Raw genomic sequence first — 19,958 nt, 5'->3', positions numbered from 1 at the left:
GGCAGGCCCCTACTTTCAAACATCCAACTTACAAACATCTCCTACTTGCAAACGGAAGGAGACAACAGCAAGTGAGATGAAAAAAGATGGACGACAAAACAAATTATACAGGGGTGATAACCCTTCCCTATGTTTTCCAAAAAGCTTAAAAATAGTTTTTTTGACTGGAGCTACACTTTAAAAATGTACCAGTTGAAAATGACAAACAGATTCAACTTAACACAACAAACCTACACAGTCCCTGTCTTGTTTGCACCGCCTGTATACTGTTGTTCTGAGTATATAGGGCCTGGGGGCCACACGCATTTCCTTTTTTTAATATGGGTACAGGGTTCCCCTTAATATGCGTACAAGACCCAAAGGGGCTGGTAATGGGCAGGGAGGGCTACCCATGCCATTTTTCTCAATGATTTTCAACCATATTGCAGGAACCGGATATAACATTAAAACCGCAAGCAGTTTTAAATGGTGTTATTTCCGTTAAATGTCATTTTGTGCAGGGACTGTTCTAAACACGGGAAACACGTGGCACTTCACAGGCATACTACAGACACCCCCCAGGCACCATATTTAAAGGAATATTTCACACTTTTTTTTTTCACTTTAATCGTCATTAAAATCAGTGCTCCCGCCAAAACGGCCATTTTTAAAAACATTTTAGGCATTGACCCATGTCCCCTGGGGCAGGAGCCAGGTCCCCAAACCCTTTTTAGGACAGTATCTTGCATATTAGCCGTTAAAATTAGCACTTTTAATTTCGAACGTTCGAGTCCCATAGACTTCAATGGGGTTCTAAAGTTCGTTCGAATTTGGGGTCCGTTTGAAAGTTCTGGTGCGAACCGAACCGGGGGGTGTTCGGCTCATCCCTAATCATGAGTAAGTGTATATCCAATACAATTATAATAACTGGTAGAATTCATAAAAATGTACATCTATACATACAATGTACACTGGTTGCCGCATGGTTCTAAACGTTTAATATCAAAAATGATACACACTGACAGATATCAGTTGAATCATAGGGACATGGCATATTATAGCTCTATGCATTTCGTGGATTGATCCACTCGTCAGGAGAATGCGTGAGTTCAATATAACATAATAAAGGAGTTGCTGTATGGTCTGATCTTACCCAAGGAAAAAAAGAGAAATCATATAAAATAAAATAAAATCAAGTATAAAAACCCATTCTCTACCATACTTACAAGGTTGACTATATAATAAAAGTGTGGCACTGTAGATCGAGGGGCATCTCCACCGGGATGTGAGGTGGTGTGAGTGACCTGCTGCCCATCAAGAAAGTCGTCCAGGGGAGACAGATTTCAAAAAATGTAAGTAGTACTTTGAAATGATTTGCTTGCATGTTAACTGACATAATAAACTGAATTCTTTATACCTACCTGCTTTATTCAAAGTCCCGATCCCCTTTCCACTCTTTTTTGACATAAAGATAGGGATGGAGGCAATTGACCTTACCAGGTCACCGCCTCATGTAAACTTCCAACTCTTCTCCTTCACTTATATCAATCGATCTATGAACACTCAGTGCACATATGTATATTGACATCACCATCTGCTTTGAGTCTCACAATGTGAAGCAGTCTCCATTGGTAATGAGGCAGCTCGGCCCTGTACAGGGACCCCGGTCCTAGAGCCCCGGAGTCTGTGTGTCTTGGGGGGACATGGACTTGAATCCAAAGTAACATTACTCCAAGGGGTCCCCCGGGCATACACCTCACAAAGATTATCGTTCCCTCAAAATCCAGGGCTCATAGTCCCATAGCCAGTAGGCAAGAGGCTAGCCTGCAGTCCTCTCCAAAAGCCCGTTCCCCGGGTGCTTCTGTCACGGTATACATATGGAGTCACCTCTCTTTGTATTACAGGAATGGAAGCCAAGATGAACATGTCCCTCGGACTGGCTGTAGCTGCCTGGGATAATCCACCTCAATTAATTGTGAGTCCCCTCTGTACTCATTATCAGTAGTGTAACTAGAAAAAGTCCAAAATGCAGCACTTCAAATTGTCGTTAATCATATAACAGTTCTGTCAATGAAGAGATTAGGGAATATGAAAGACCCTTCGCCAGCTTCAGTGTGTGTGAAAAAGCACACCACGCCCAAGTGAATCCAATCTTCTTACCAGAAAGTAATGAGTGTGGTGGAAATGTTTGTTATATGGACTCATGTGGACATTTTATTCTAGGATGTGTGTTTTATAGATTGTCACCTGTCTCCCCGTGTCTGATTTAACCAAGGAGCGCTCTAGCCAGGGGCGTAACTATAGGGGGTGCAGCAGTCGCGACCGCAACTGGGCCCTGTGCTACAGGGGGCCCATGCAGCCCCCTCTACATATGGCCGGCAGCAGCATAGGCAGCTAGGGGTACCAGTGCACCATGCACACGGGTGGCTGGAGGTGGAGGGTGACTAGCAGAGCTCCATGCTGGACTATCGCACTGACTGCTCTTTAGTTGTGCATTCCCCGCATGACTTGTGTCCTCGGCCGGCTCCTCAGAGTACCCCTCTCCTGCTCCATGCATTGCCGCTCAGTCCGATGTCTGTTCTCCCCGGCCAGAGTCCCGCCCCCCCCTGAGTCCGGCCCACACTGCACTGCATACTTCTGCCGGGTAAACAAACTTTAAGCACACAGATGCAGTGCAGCCCTATGAGAGCCCCCCGGAGGACACTGCAGGCTTGTCTGCCAGCCCCCCTTCTCCCCCATCATACACAGATGATGAAAGGTCTTTCTGGGAGATATGCTGATCACCCGTCCAGCACACTGGATGGAGCCCAGGCCAACATGGATGAGTGCGCGGCCTGCAGCTTGGTCATGGTGAGTGAGAGGACCCCATCCCCCACACCCCATTACTTACCCCCTCCATCTCCCCCTGGGGACAGGGACCCCTTCTCACGTGGGGACAGGGACCCCCACCTCCCCTGGGGACAGGGACCCCTTCTCACCTGGGGGCAGTAACTTCATCTGCCCTGGAGAAAAGAACCTCATCTCTTCTGGGGACGGGGACCCCATCCTGCCTAGGGACGGTCCCCCAATGGGGCACCTAAAAATTAAAAAAAAAATAATAAAAAAAAACTACTGATGCCAGTGGTGGAACTACAGGGCTCACAAAGGTCATACCTGTGACCACACCCTGGAGTTCCACCGCCGGACAAGGAGGGAAGGGCCCTGGCTGGGGTTCAGGGGGGCCCTTCATGGTTTCTTGCATCGGGGCCCTGAAGGTTCTAGTTACGCCACTGGCTCTAGCAGAGGGCACTTGGGTTGAATCGGGACCAGCGGTAAAACCGTCAGTATGAAAACCTTCTCATGGGCTTGGAGACGTGTTCTCTGTGTGTATGGGCCTTTGCCGGCTGGTAAGTATCAAGCGCAATGATACCGGCCTTCAAATGTCTATGCTCATTAGAGAAGCGAAGCCCGCATAACGAGAGAAACATATTAGATCTCTGTGTGGCTACGCTATGCCTTTTTGGATACATATCTGCTTTAATAAGAGGGAATTGAATCTGCCTTGCTGGTATTCTCGTACCGTATATTGACAACAGCCGTAGCAATGTCCCTGCCAATCTTCTCAAGCCTGTAAAAACAAGTAGAATAATCTTACTAGATACTGGTTACTCTGAGCAGTATTGAGTGGGTTCCATGCTGAACAAGATGGTGGATGTGCATGCATGTGGCTGGGCGGGGGGTAGTTTACATGCCTCCAGTGGGTAGGACATGTGCACTCTCCACCACCCCCACTCCTGTGGATGCCCTTCCATTTCCTGTGCGGTTATTTCCTGTGTGGTCATTTCCTGTGCATCATTTCCTGTGCGGTCATTTCCTGTGTGGTCATTTCCTGTGCGATCATTTCCTGTGCGGTCATTTCCTGTGTGGTCATTTTGCATGGAGGAAGCTATTGGCTGTTGGGGCCATGACTTCCCGTTTGTCATTCCTTTTGTGGCCGATAAATAAAACGAAGTGCCTGTGCTCGTGAGGGCAGACACGTCGAGACTCCAGCTTGAAGTAGCATCTTTTCTGATTCTATCCGGTGCTACTGAAGTACTTGAATTTCCTTGTACCAAAGCGATTGATACAAAGGTGCTTTTAGGCACGAAGGAGTTGTTTTGTGGTTTGTGCGCATCTTGACGCTGGAAGTGCACATTTTGGCGCGGTGTGGATTTGCATACAAAGCCCAAGGAAATCTCTGTGACAATAGATAAGCCATGATAATAGATAGCATGTAATCACAAACCACGGGGGGTCAGGGGGTAACGCTCCAAATACTGCAGATCGATCGCAGAGAATCCAAATTTCAGACCACATATAGCCACCAGCTCATCAAACTGCAAAACAAGGATGGATATGATACATGCTCACCAATAGGATGTTCCCTTATTTCCTACTCCTGCAGTCTTTCTCCATATTGTACGACTGGTCCTCCAAAGCGGCTTTTATTCCCTGCCCGAGCGGTCATAGGTGTATTGTTAATGATGATGCCAAAGGCCCACATCCCAGGGGGGTTGGAGAGTGGAGAAGAGCTCCAGTTGCCACTGCAATCCACAGGTGGCCTGGAGTAGACCAAAAAAAATAAGAACCAAGTAGTGTAACTATAGTTATAGCTGCCCACTGGGTCTTTGGGTGTGTGGGTGGGGACCCCGTATGTGGGTGGGGGCCCCCGTGGGTAGATTATTGAGACAAAGCACACCTAAAAAACGTACATGCACGTTTAGCTACTGATGACTTCTGCTCCCTTCTCTAAAACCTGGTACACATTATAATTGTGTCAGCTCTGGTCTAAAGCCCTGTACACATTGGCTGAATGATGGGAGACATCAGCTGGTTAAAAAAAATAAAACGTCTGGCATTATGCCACCCTGTCGGACAGAAGCCGGTTTCTGTCGGACTTGCATGCTGGAAAACCAGCAGCCATTTGACTCCTGATCAGCACTCTCAACCAATGGCGGAGTGTGTTGATTGGAGTATTCTGGCGGGGGGGAGGCTGTCAGTCCCAAGCCCAAACAGGTAGGCTTCCAGGAAGGATGGAATGTCCCTATCCTTTCCCTACCAGATGGGTGACCGGTCCCTACATTGCCCACTTGTGAAATGTGCGCCAAGCCCAAGATGGCTGCCATGCACCAGCATCCAGAGACCCAGGAAACCGTAGAGGAACCAAGTTCCTCTTGACTTCTTTCCCCTCTGCAATGCTGCTGTAGTTTGGTGCCACCGGCAGTGGAAAAAGTAAACGGCACCTGCCTACAAGCGGCCCAGAATCTTTGGGGCACCCCTGAGGTCCATGGGCAGACACACGGCAGATGCAAGAGTCGATAGGGACTAGGGAGGTCGGAAGAAGTGAATTTCCAGGACATTTTTACAAATGCCAAGGGCAAGGATGGATTGAGGCTGTAAGGGAGGACAGCCTCAGTGGGCAGTTATAAGCTTAGACTTGGATTTTAAAGCCTTCTTTTTTTTTAGTTCTTTAGAAGTCGGGGAAGGATTGGCCAAACCTGGCAATCCTAGGTTATGGAAAGCGATCTCCATGTGTGCAGTTGTGGATAGGGTCATTAAAGTGACCCGGTGAAAGACCAAGAGACCCAAATTCAACTATTAGTCAAATAAAAAATGTCTATTGGCTGAGAGCCAAATAGAATCTGTCCAGGTCTATGTGACAGCTGGTGGGGTCCCATAACCCACCTGACCCACATCTAGCATAAATGGGCCCCTAAGTTAAAGGATGACCCTTGTGCAGCTGCGTGGTATTCTCTGGTTGCGAAATATCCAACCCGTGAATGAGCTCCAATTATTCCCATTGTGGTTCTTCATTATCTGCCTGGTATTACTTGTGGTAGACGGGTCCTTTAACTTCCTCTTTCATTTGCTACAGAATGTTGCTCGGCTCCTGCAGTTTTATTAGTAAAACTGGACTTTATTCCTCTAGAGAGATGGGGTGATGCAACTGCCATAGTTTCAATGAATCTACTACACCCCAGCCGAATTCCATGAGTTCAAACTTCAATCTAAGGTCCTAAAGGTTGAGGAGCAATAGTGGACTTCCAGCTGGTGGGGGACCTTGACAGAAGTCAAACATTTTTTTTTTTTTTTCCATAATATTTTTATTGAAGACAACAATAAAACGGTATACATACAGAATCGAATGTGTGTATAAACGAGAACAAGAAAAAAACAGGCTTTGCATGGGCCTGTTGGCACGAGAAGATGCAGGAAATCAAAACCAACATATTGTCTTAAACGTTTAGTCTTGCCGTAGCAACAAGAAGTATGTAGAGGAGAAGATATGGTGTTCTTAAGGGCCGGTTCACACTGCAGGCGCGGCGAGGCGTCTCCGACTTGCCTCGCCGCGACCTGCGGCGACCTCAGCGGCGACTTGCAGATGACTTCTGTATAGAAGTCAATGCAAGTCGCCCCCCGAAGTCGCCCAGAAGTAGTACAGGAACCTTTTTTCTGAGTCGGAGCGACTCGAGTCGCTCCTCTCAGAACGGTTCCATTGTACAGAACGGGGGCGACTTGCGGGAGCGAGGCGAGTCGTGTCGCCTCGCATCGCCCGCTGTGTGAACCGGCCCTAAGGAGGAAAAGCCAGGTAGCATACCTTGTATGGTGAATGTCAGTAGTTTATGTCATTCGTAGGCTCGGAGGAATTGGCTTTTGGAGAGAGCTGTTTTTTGAGGAAGAGCTAGTTTTTTGAGATGATAACAGTTGTGTGGGAAAATCTCTGTATGAAAATGGGTGGATATTGTTTGTGGTGTCATAGGTTTTCCGAGGTAGATATAGAAGGTGTTTGGGGATGTTTTCCGGCTTGTCAGACCCGCTGACAACCTGATTTGGGTGTATTAGTTATATGTAGGTGGAAATGAGACCTGATGATTGGGGAGAAGAAGCCATAGGGGGAGAGAGAGAAGATGGGTGGGTGAGGAAGGGTAGGTATGGGGGGTGAGAGGGAGGACGAGGGGTATCAGGGGGCATTGGCTGGATAGATCGGCACGGGGGGGGGCCTATGCCTCCTGTCTGTCCCTAGTTCGCCGTCTATCCAGCCTTGGTTGTCCCAGGGCTGTAGAGAATGCGCTTACGGAATGTTCCCTTCCCACTAGGGTTTGGAGTTCAGGGCTTGGGTATAATCAGGGGTAGTTCTGAATTGCGACCAGCAGGACCAGGTAATGGTGTGTTTGGAGATGTTGTCGTGAGAGATGGCTATGAGTTCTTCCATTTTGGCAATTGTGTCGATTTTCTGAAACCAATCTTTGATTGATGGGGCGTGGGTTTTGCCCCATAAGGTTGGAACGCATCGCTTAGCGGCATTCAGCATGTGCATAGCGAGAGATTTGAAGTAGGAGCGTCTGGGTATAGTGGTATGGTGCCAGAGAAATTGTGAAGGTGAGAATTCTAATGTGACAGTAGATATCTTGGATATGAAGTTGTGGACTTCTCGCCAGAAAGAAGTCAAACATTTTGATCCATGGATCACTGGGCTCATGGAATGTCAGCTGGCCTTACCCAACATTTGTAACCCCAACATTTGTTTTCTGTGCTTGCTGGAGAATCTGCCACTAAATCCCAGACTTCTGTTCATCTATGTTGATGGGAATAAGATCCTCTTCCCAACAACCCTGGCCAGTGGTTGTCGGGGTCTGCCGGCAGGGAGCTTATCTGAATTCGGAAGCCCCTTTACCAAGGGGGCCCCAGATCCCGCCCCCCCCCTATGTGAATGGGTATTGGGTACATTGTATTGGGTACCCCTACCCATTCACCAGAAAAAGTGTTGAAAAGTGAAAACCACAATACAGTTTTTGACAATTCCTTTATTAAATCAGAAGTGTCCCATGATGTACATCCATTGTCAATCACGCCACCCGGCGGACCCGAAAAATAGAATAAAGCTCCGCCTCCACAGGAGGCCTCCTGGCGACTGCTGTCTTTTCTTCTTAAAAAGCTCTTATATAGGCAAGGGTGGTGCCACCTGCTGACATAACCGGATGACTCTGTCCCCTCTGACATCACATGGCCTCAGAAGGGGGTGGGGTCCTTTGGTTACATCACCGGCTGGCAAAGCCCTTGCCTATATAACAGCTGTCAAAGCCAAGAGACGGCAGTTGCCCAGAGGCCTCCCCATGGAGGGAGAGCTTTTTTAATTTTTTCTATTTTTCCGGTCCGATGGGCGGCTTGATTGAAGATGGATGGACATGGTGGGACAATGTCTTTTTTAATAAAGGAATTGTCAAAAACTGTCTGCTGTGGTTTTTACTTTTTTTGGTGAATGGGTAGGGGTAAAATGTACTCAATATCCATTCACATGGAAGGGGGGGGGGTCGGGATCTGGGGGCCTCATATACTAACTATATTATATACTAATAATATTATATATACTACACTGACTGCACTATATACTCTGAACTGTATTATATACACTACACTGACTGCACTATATACTCTGAACTGTATTATATACACTACACTGACTGCACTATATACCCTGAACTGTATTATATATACTACACTGACTGCACTATATACTCTGAGCTGTATTATATATACTGCACTATATACTCTGAACTGTGATATATATACTGCACTGACTGCACTATATACTCTGAACTGTATTATATATCCTACACTGACTGCACTATATACTCTGAACTGTATTATATACACTACACTGACTGCACTATATACTCTGAACTGTATTATATACACTACACTGACTGCACTATATACTCTGAGCTGTATTATATATACTGCACTATATACTCTGAACTGTGATATATATACTGCACTATATACTCTGAATTGTATTATATATACTACACTTACTGCACTATATACTCTGAGCTGTATTATATACACTACACTGACTGCACTATATACTCTGAGCTGTATTATATACACTACACTGACTGCACTATATACTCTGAACTGTATTATATATACTGCACTATATACTCTGAACTGTGATATATATACTGCACTGACTGCACTATATACTCTGAACTGTATTATATATCCTACACTGACTGCACTATATACTCTGAACTGTATTATATATACTGCACTATATACTCTGAACTGTATTATATATCCTACACTGACTGCACTATATACTCTGAACTGTATTATATATCCTACACTGACTGCACTATATACTCTGAACTGTATTATATATCCTACACTGACTGCACCATATACTCTGAGCTGTATTATATACACTACACTGACTGCACTATATACTCTGAACTGTATTATATATCCTACACTGACTGCACTATATACTCTGAACTGTATTATATATACTGCACTATATACTCTGAACTGTATTATATATCCTACACTGACTGCACTATATACTCTGAACTGTATTATATATCCTACACTGACTGCACTATATACTCTGAACTGTATTATATATACTGCACTATATACTCTGAACTGTATTATATATCCTACACTGACTGCACTATATACTCTGAACTGTATTATATATCCTACACTGACTGCACTATATACTCTGAACTGTATTATATATCCTACACTGACTGCACTATATACTCTGAGCTGTATTATATATCCTACACTGACTGCACCATATACTCTGAGCTGTATTATATATACTACACTGACTGCACCATATACTCTGAGCTGTATTATATACACTACACTGACTGCACTATATACTCTGAACTGTATTATATATACTACACTGACTGCACTATATACTCTGAACTGTATTATATATCCTACACTGACTGCACCATATACTCTGAGCTGTATTATATATACTACACTGACTGCACCATATACTCTGAGCTGTATTATATACACTACACTGACTGCACTATATACTCTGAACTGTATTATATACACTACACTGACTGCACTATATACTCTGAACTGTATTATATACACTACACTGACTGCACTATATACTCTGAACTGTATTATATATCCTACACTGACTGCACTATATACTCTGAACTGTATTATATATCCTACACTGACTGCACTATATACTCTGAACTGTATTATATATCCTACACTGACTGCACTATATACTCTGAGCTGTATTATATATCCTACACTGACTGCACCATATACTCTGAGCTGTATTATATATACTACACTGACTGCACTATATACTCTGAACTGTATTATATATACTGCACTATATACTCTGAACTGTGATATATATACTGCACTGACTGCACTATATACTCTGAACTGTATTATATATCCTACACTGACTGCACTATATACTCTGAACTGTATTATATACACTACACTGACTGCACTATATACTCTGAGCTGTATTATATACACTACACTGACTGCACTATATACTCTGAACTGTATTATATACACTACACTGACTGCACTATATACTCTGAACTGTATTATATATACTGCACTATATACTCTGAACTGTGATATATATACTGCACTGACTGCACTATATACTCTGAATTGTATTATATATACTGCACTATATACTCTGAACTGTGATATATATACTGCACTGACTGCACTATATACTCTGAACTGTATTATATATACTACACTGACTGCACTATATACTCTGAACTGTATTATATATACTACACTGACTGCCCTATATACTCTGAACTGTATTATATATACTACACTGACTGCACTATATACTCTGAACTGTATTATATATCCTACACTGACTGCACTATATACTCTGAACTGTATTATATATCCTACACTGACTGCACTATATACTCTGAGCTGTATTATATATACTACACTGACTGCACCATATACTCTGAGCTGTATTATATACACTACACTGACTGCACTATATACTCTGAACTGTATTCTATACACTACACTGACTGCACTATATACTCTGAGCTGTATTATATATACTACACTGACTGCACTATATACTTTGCAATGTATTATATATATACTACACCACCTGCCTAATCTCCATTCATTCACTACACAGGGCTGATGTGTAAGCAGCCTTATATAGTGTGGAGCATGGACTTAGCCCCTGAGCCATGATTGACCAAAGGCACCCTGCCTTTGGCCAATCATAGCTCTCACAGCACATCGCGCTGTGATTGGCCAAACCACGCAGGTCAGGTGCATGCTTTGGCAAATCAGCAGCCGTCAAAACACACTGCGATCTCACAGTGCATTATGGGGGGCTTTCTCAGCAAAACAAACTAACAGCTGATGTTCGACTCGAACATCAAGCCCAACCCTACTCTGATCCCTACAAATGTCTTTCTTTGTATCACAGATACATTGATGATGACTTGTGATGTCCGATCTTCTTACCAGAAAGGATGTCCAGACTTTCTCTTCTTTTTTTTTTCATGGATTAATAATGATAATAATATAATTATTATAATAGAGGAGTTATATAGAGGCCGTAGATTGCACAGCGGCAGAAGAGGGACAGGAGAGCCTCGCACGTGGGAGCTTACACTCTAAATATTGTTGTTTCCTTTTTTGTCTTTGTTTAACATGATTGCAAAATTCAGTAAAAGTGGAATACTTCGAAAACAACAACTTAGAGCTCTGAGTTCTCGGGGCGCCACGCTGTCTCCACATCGGAGTCATGTGTTGTACCCCACAGCACACAGGATTACTTTCATTGCACCCACGGCTCTTATGTAACAGGAAGAGACCCCAGAAAGAGGAAGTGAATCTGTCTTCATAGAAATAAACTCTAAATATAAAATGTCCAAATTTTATAGAAATGAAGAGTATTAAAGGGCAACTCCAACTTTGCTGGCAAAAACACATCCACCCAGGTCACCTCGATACATTGTAACGGTTTATTGTCCATTCCATCTTCCAGGTATGTGGGCCCACCCTGCAGAGAACTTGTGGACACAACATCTACGTCAATGGACGCTGCCACCTGCTGGACAGGAACCTGAGAAGAAACTACACCGTGCCCATGTCTCTGCCAGGTAAGACTGGCTGTGTGAGAAACTGCAGATAGAAGCTGCCCATGTCCCTCAACCCAAACACTATTTCCAGATCCTATTCATTGTTACTGCACGAGATGTCCCAAAATAGTCAGAGAACGGCACAGGAGCAACCCACCGACCACCAATGTAAGGAACATTCTACCCACTGATCACCAATGTAAGGAACATTCTACCCACTGATCACCAATGTAAGGAACATTCTTCTCACTGATCACCAATGTAAGGAACATTCTTCCCACCGACCACCAATGTAAGGAACATTCTACCCACTGATCACCAATGTAAGGAACATTCTACCCACTGATCACCAATGTAAGGAACATTCTTCTCACTGATCACCAATGTAAGGAACATTCTTCCCACTGATCACCAATGTAAGGGACATTCTTCCCACTGATCACCAATGTAAGGAACATTCTACCCACTGATCACCAATGTAAGGGACATTCTTCCCACTGATCACCAATGTAAGGGACATTCTTCCCACCGACCACCAATGTAAGGAACATTCTACCCACCGACCACCAATGTAAGGAACATTCTACCCACTGATCACCAATGTAAGGAACATTCTTCTCACTGATCACCAATGTAAGGAACATTCTTCCCACTGATCACCAATGTAAGGGACATTCTTCCCACTGATCACCAATGTAAGGAACATTCTTCTCACTGATCACCAATGTAAGGGACATTCTTCCCACTGATCACCAATGTAAGGAACATTCTTCCCACTGATCACCAATGTAAGGAACATTCTTCTCACTGATCACCAATGTAAGGATCATTCTTCCCACTGATCACCAATGTAAGGGACATTCTTCCCACTGATCACCAATGTAAGGAACATTCTTCCCACTGATCACCAATGTAAGGAACATTCTTCTCACTGATCACCAATGTAAGGATCATTCTTCCCACTGATCACCAATGTAAGGAACATTCTTCCCACTGATCACCAATGTAAGGAACATTCTTCTCACTGATCACCAATGTAAGGAACATTCTTCTCACTGATCACCAATGTAAGGAACATTCTTCTCACTGATCACCAATGTAAGGAACATTCTTCTCACTGACCACCAATGTAAGGAACATTCTTCTCACTGATCACCAATGTAAGGAACATTCTTCTCACCGATCACCAATATAAGGAACATTCTTCCCACTGATCACCAATGTAAGGAACATTCTTCCCACTGATCACCAATGTAAGGAACATTCTTCTCACTGATCACCAATGTAAGGAACATTCTTCCCACTGATCACCAATGTAAGGAACATTCTTCTCACTGATCACCAATGTAAGGAACATTCTTCCCACTGATCACCAATGTAAGGAACATTCTTCCCACTGATCACCAATGTAAGGAACATTCTTCTCACTGATCACCAATGTAAGGAACATTCTTCTCACTGATCACCAATGTAAGGAACATTCTTCCCACTGATCACCAATGTAAGGAACATTCTTCCCACTGATCACCAATGTAAGGAACATTCTTCCCACTGATCACCAATGTAAGGAACATTCTTCCCACTGATCACCAATGTAAGGAACATTCTTCTCACTGATCACCAATGTAAGGAACATTCTTCTCACTGATCACCAATGTAAGGAACATTCTTCCCACTGATCACCAATGTAAGGAACATTCTTCTCACTGATCACCAATGTAAGGAACATTCTTCTCACTGATCACCAATGTAAGGAACATTCTTCCCACTGATCACCAATGTAAGGAACATTCTTCCCACTGATCACCAATGTAAGGAACATTCTTCTCACCGATCACCAATGTAAGGAACATTCTTCTCACTGATCACCAATGTAAGGAACATTCTTCTCACTGATCACCAATGTAAGGAACATTCTTCCCACTGATCACCAATGTAAGGAACATTCTTCCCACTGATCACCAATGTAAGGAACATTCTTCTCACTGATCACCAATGTAAGGAACATTCTTCTCACTGATCACCAATGTAAGGAACATTCTTCTCACTGATCACCAATGTAAGGAACATTCTTCCCACTGATCACCAATGTAAGGAACATTCTTCCCACTGATCACCAATGTAAGGAACATTCTTCTCACTGATCACCAATGTAAGGAACATTCTTCTCACTGATCACCAATGTAAGGAACATTCTTCTCACTGATCACCAATGTAAGGAACATTCTTCTCACTGATCACCAATGTAAGGAACATTCTTCTCACTGATCACCAATGTAAGGAACATTCTTCTCACTGATCACCAATGTAAGGAACATTCTTCTCACTGATCACCAATGTAAGGAACATTCTTCTCACTGATCACCAATGTAAGGAACATTCTTCTCACTGATCACCAATGTAAGGAACATTCTTCTCACTGATCACCAATGTAAGGAACATTCTTCTCACTGATCACCAATGTAAGGAACATTCTTCTCACTGATCACCAATGTAAGGAACATTCTTCTCACTGATCACCAATGTAAGGGACATTCTTCTCACTGATCACCAATGTAAGGAACATTCTTCCCACTGATCACCAATGTAAGGGACATTCTTCTCACTGATCACCAATGTAAGGAACATTCTTCCCAATTTTTCTTTATTAAAAGTCTTGCAATCAATAATCATAAAATCACAATATATAAATATACATAAATATATACATATTTACATAAATTAAAATAAATATAGCAAATCTGCTCTCAAACCCAAAAAATACTTTCCAGCAATAACATAAATCCTATTACGACTCACACCATTACACCAGACATCAAACTTGTGAGGTTAAGAAACAATCCCGCACCTATTATGCATGCAGCCCTTCTTCAAAAAGAAGATACTAACCAACAAAAGCTAAGGGAGTGAAAGAACCAGAAAAAGAAAAGAGCTCCTCACCTAGAGATGGGCAGTTCACCAAAGGCAGGTCTGATATTCCTCCACGCCCTTATCCAGACTGCCCGAGGCTCCCTGCCCTTCTCAAGACCCCGAATTTTCCCAACCTCACCCAGAATATCGTGCACCACCACCTCAACAGAGAGGACTTTCTTCCGCAGGGTAATCTGGCACCGTGCATTCCATGTGAAGTAACGGACAACTATACTAACTAAAAACAGTGTATCCAAATCAAAATCCCAGTGAGTCGGGAATGCCCCATACACCCACTCCGCATAACTCATGCGATAGAAAAAGGGGATGCCTAGAGCCCTCCCCACCTTTTTATACACCTCGGTGTTAAAGTAACATTGGAGCAAAAAGTGGTCCATAGACTCCACTTTACCAACACACTCCGCTCTAGGACAATCCCGATCATCCACAGGGCGATGCTTCAAGTTCCCTCTCACATAGAGCCTTCCATGGAAGGCGAGCCAGGCTTGATCCCTAAACTTCAAGGGGATTCTTTCTAAATTGATTAAACGCAACCCCTCCCTCATTACAGAGCCTGGGCAATCCCTTAAGGCCAGTGACACACTGAAAGCAGAGCCCAAAATCCTCTTCTCCAGAAGCTTCCTGGGGAGGGACTTGATATCCTCCACTGTCACCTGCCACTGCCGAAGTATTTTCAGACACGGGGCAACATAAGCCGGGAGCTTGCCATGTCGGACTCTCAGACTTTTCACTGGCCCGCCATCTTCCCAGCATCGCAGAAAAGGCCTAAAAAAAGATTGAAAAATACCCACCCATCCCGGCGGGTTCTCTGCTAGCATGTTACCAAGATTGTACTTTAAAAACAGCAGAGAAAAGAAAACTATTGGGTTGACCATTCCTAGGCCACCCTCCCGCCTAGACAGGTAAGTTACATTGCGTTTGATCAGGTTCAGCCTACTTCCCCATAACAGTTGGAAAAAGCAGCTGTACACCCTTGCATAGAGAGATACTGGCAAGATACAGACGAAGCTGACATATAAAAAAAATTGGGACCAGGTACGTTTTGATCAAGTCAACCCTCTCCCTCAATGAAAGCTTCCATTTCTTCCAACTTGCTACTTTGGCATTGGCACACACCAACCTGCTTTCCCAATTTCGATGACCATAGTCACCAGGACCAAATTTGATGCCCAACACTTTAATTTCCTGCTGGGGCTCTGGGAAGGCATCCGGAAGTTCGAAGCTTTCACCTTCCTCACCCATCCAGAAAACTTCACTCTTTTCATGGTTGACTTTAGAACCAGAAGCCTCTGTGTACTGCTCTATCATAGAGACCACCTCCTGCGCCGCCTCCGTTCCAGAGACAATAACAGACACATCATCGGCATAGGCCATGACCTTCAAAGGTGGCACACCAGCAATGCCCAAAGGCACCCCGCACAAAGATCCACTCTCTAGCCTTCTTATGAAGGGGTCGATTGCGAATACATATAACAAGGGGCTCAGAGGACATCCCTGGCGCACACCAGAGCCAACCTCAAAAGGCCGTCCAACCCAACCATTAACCAGTGGGAAGCTCTCAGCCCCTTTATATAATGTCTTCAGCCAATCTATAAACCTCCCCTGCAGGCCGTATCTACCAAGTAGCAAATACAGGTACTTGTGATTGACTCTATCAAAAGCCTTTGCCTGATCCAATGCCAGCAAGTACTTTCTCCATCCAGCAGCCCTGCATCGCTCCAAAGCCTCCCGGACAGCTAAAACCGCTGAAAAGGTACTTCTACCTTGGACCGAGCAGTGCTGATGACTGGACAACAAATCGCCTGCCACTGACGACAAGCGCCAAAAAAGAATCTTCGCCAAGATCTTTCTATCAACATTGAGAAGACTGATGGGGCACCAGTTCTCAATCATTGAGGGGTCTTTACCTTTTGACAGAAGAATCACAGCGGATTGCCTCATGGAGGGAGGGAGCGAACCCTCTTCTAGACAGCTGTTATAAACCTCCGCTAAAAAGGGAGCCAGAATGGACTTAAAACACTTGTAAAATTCAGCTGTCAACCCATCTGGCCCAGGCGATTTTTTGGTAGCCAGCTTCTCTATAGCATGGACTACCTCATCCACTGAAATTGGTTCTGTCAAATCCATCAAAGGCAATGTACCATTTCCCAATCCTGGAGTAGAATCCAGAAAGCTTTCCATCTTGTCCCGACAAAGGTCCTTTCTTCCCAGAAGGTCTGCATAATATGATCTGAAGATCTCCAGGATCCCTGATCTGGACTTCACCAGGGAACCCGTACTATCCCTCAGGCCTATGACCGTCTTAACTGCTATACCTTGCTTACAGTTCTGGTAAGGATCAGGTGAGTGATATTTTCCATAATCCCTCTCCAGAACCAAGGAGGCATGCCGGTCGTATTGACACTTTCTAAGAAGAAACTTCACCTCAGAGATCTCCCCTGGATCTCCTCTATACGAGACAAGACGATCAAGCTTCCTCCGCAAATGCTGGTAGGCAATGTACATACCAAACTGCTTCTTCTTACTTATGGCCTTGAAAAGTCCAATCGCCCTTTGTTTCACAAGCTCCCACCACTCTGACTTACTGCTGCAAAAGTCCAGAATAGAAACCTGTGCCTGAAAAAAATCCTCAAAGGATTGTCTTACCTCTACGTCTTCCAGGAGAGCCGAATTCAGTTTCCAGGTACCCCTTCCCCTGGGTGGAGTGTCCGAGGCATTCAGAGTCACAGACAGCATACAGTGGTCAGAGAACTCCACCGCCCTCAACTCAGGAGCCGAGAAAGCAGAGTTCTCCTTTAAAAAGAACCTATCTATCCTACTCTGACTATTCCCTCTCTGAAATGTGAATCCCGTGCTGCCAGGGCAGTGCTTAATATGCACATCTACCAGGCCTGCTTGTCTCACCATATCTCTAAGAAAAACGCTATCGTACGCCAGCCTGTCTATGGAGCCTCTCCTGTCTTCAGGCCTAATTATGGTGTTAAAATCACCTCCAAAGACAACCTGCTGGGACGTAAAAAGGAAGGGCTTGATCTCTGTGAGGAGGCATTTCCTGCCCCATCTTGACTGCGGTCCATAGATATTAATCAGACGCAAGTCCTGCCCCCTAACAGAGACGTCCAAGACCATGCATCTCCCAATCTCTACCTCAATTACCCGCCGGCACGTTACCATATCGGTTTTAAAAAGGACCGCAACTCCGCTGCAGGGCTCAGCCGCAAGAGACCAAAAGGAGGGACCGCATCTCCACTCCCTTTTTGCTAGATGGACATCGGCCAAAGTATTGAGCCAGGTCTCTTGCAAAAATAAAATCTCGGCATCAAACTCGCTGAGCAAAAATAAGGCAATATCACGAGCTCTTGCAGATTTCATGCTGGCGACATTAATGGTCGCCACCTTTATCGGAGTGGGAACTGCCATCAGGATGATTGGGGTAGTCGTTTCTTAACCTTTGCCACACTCTCATCACCAGAAACAGCTCTCTTCAAACTATGTGACTCCCCCTCATCCATGGATGATAAAGAAAAAGATAAATCAGACATCCCATCACCTGACAAAACTGAAAAAGGGTTACCAGGAGGAACCCCTCCTGGGTCCGACTCTGAGGAAGAAATGACCACCTTATTTGTCTTCCTCTTCTTCTTTTTCTTCCTCCTAAACGTCTCCCACCCCTCATCATCTGAATCCCCCTCAACAGAGGGTGAGACATGGGATATGGACACCCTTCCATCAGCCCCACCCCCATCCAGCACCCCCACATTCCCCTGACCACGTTTGCGCTGCCGAGGGACGGGGACTGGAGGCTGAGAAGGAAGATCCGCTAAACCTGCCCCCCCAGCAGCTTCCGCTAGTCTGGAGGACCTACGTACAGCAGGAATAGGGACCACCACATGGGGGACAGACTTAGGGACCACATCACTAGAGGGGACAGAATCTGAAGCAACAGATGGAACTGACACAGGAGGGACAGACTCAGGGACAACATTACCAGGGGAAACAGAACCTGAAACAGATGGAACTGACACAGGAGGGACAGACTCAGGGACCACATTACCAGGGGAAACAGAACCTGAAACAGATGGAACAGACACAGGAGGGACAACAACAGTTCCAGCGGCCTCATCCTCCTTATCCAACCTCTGCAGCTCAGCCTCCAATCCTGGCAGGTTATGTAAAGCCTCTGGACACTTACTGTAAGGATGGCCAAGCTGTTGGCACAGATTGCACCGAATTTGGGTACAATCCTTTGCCAAATGGTCCAGACCCTGGCATAGCGAACACTTTTTACGCGTGCAGGTAGAGGCAAAATGGCCCTTTTCACCACATTTATTGCAGACTTTGGGCTGTCCCTGGTAAAATATAGTCAGCCGATCTCTTCCCAGGAAAGCTGAACAGGGCAGATGTTGGACTACATTGCCCAGCACCCCCAGTTTTAGTGACACCGTCCAGGCCCCTGTCCATATCCCATGTTCATCCAGGACCTTCCGCAGTGGAGTGAGGACCTCACCATATCGGCGTAGCCATACTATCAAATCAGCCTCTGGTATGGATTCGTTACGCACCAGGATGGTCACCGATTTTATCAGAGGCTGCCTGGAAATCACCTTTGGCACCAAACCACTCCACTGCGAAAGGCCCTGGCACCTCCTATGTCGCTCCCAAAATAAATCCAACCCCTCAGGTTTAACAAAAGATAAATCAAACTCATAACTCCCCACTGGGCAAATCAAAGCAAAAATATCCACAGCTTTAAACCCCATTTCCAAAATCAACTCTGCCACCCTCCCCCTCACTGGTGGGGTCCCCTCCCCCTCCCACTTGAACTGAACCACATTCCTCCTCCTATACCCACCACCAAACCCCCCTATATTGTGACCACCAATATTTACAGTATTCCCCCCACCCTCCTTGGTGCGACTCCCCACAACAGATGCATAACTCCCCATATTCCTCCCAGCAGAAGAGATATTTGTGTGTTTTGAACTGTCTGAGACATCTTTAGCAGATATCGATTGTACAGATTTGGTCTGTACAATCGATGAGTCTTTCCTCTGAGCAGAGAGAGAAATGTCATTTTTGTTTTTCCCAGCAGTATTAACCCCTCCA

The 19,958-nt window shown here is 44.9% G+C and overlaps 1 protein-coding gene across 1 annotated transcript in view; it reads left to right on the top strand.

Annotated features, from left to right (window-relative positions):
• LOC144000322 (integrin alpha-D-like) overlaps positions 1-19,958 on the top strand; it is a 123,399-nt gene that overhangs the window by 14,291 nt on the left and 89,150 nt on the right. Inside the window, exons 4-5 of the mRNA XM_077494060.1 lie at positions 1,884-1,954; positions 11,828-11,942. Of these exons, the coding sequence (XP_077350186.1) occupies positions 1,884-1,954; positions 11,828-11,942 (186 nt within the window). The remainder of the gene's footprint in view (positions 1-1,883; positions 1,955-11,827; positions 11,943-19,958) is intronic.

Source organism: Lithobates pipiens, unplaced genomic scaffold (assembly GCF_037356315.1).
Source record: "Lithobates pipiens isolate NorthernLeopardFrog02 unplaced genomic scaffold, aLitPip1_a1.2 Scaffold_22, whole genome shotgun sequence".
NCBI lineage: Eukaryota > Metazoa > Chordata > Amphibia > Anura > Ranidae > Lithobates > Lithobates pipiens.
Note: the sequence above shows the minus strand (reverse complement) of the source record. Positions and strands in the feature narration are given on the sequence as shown.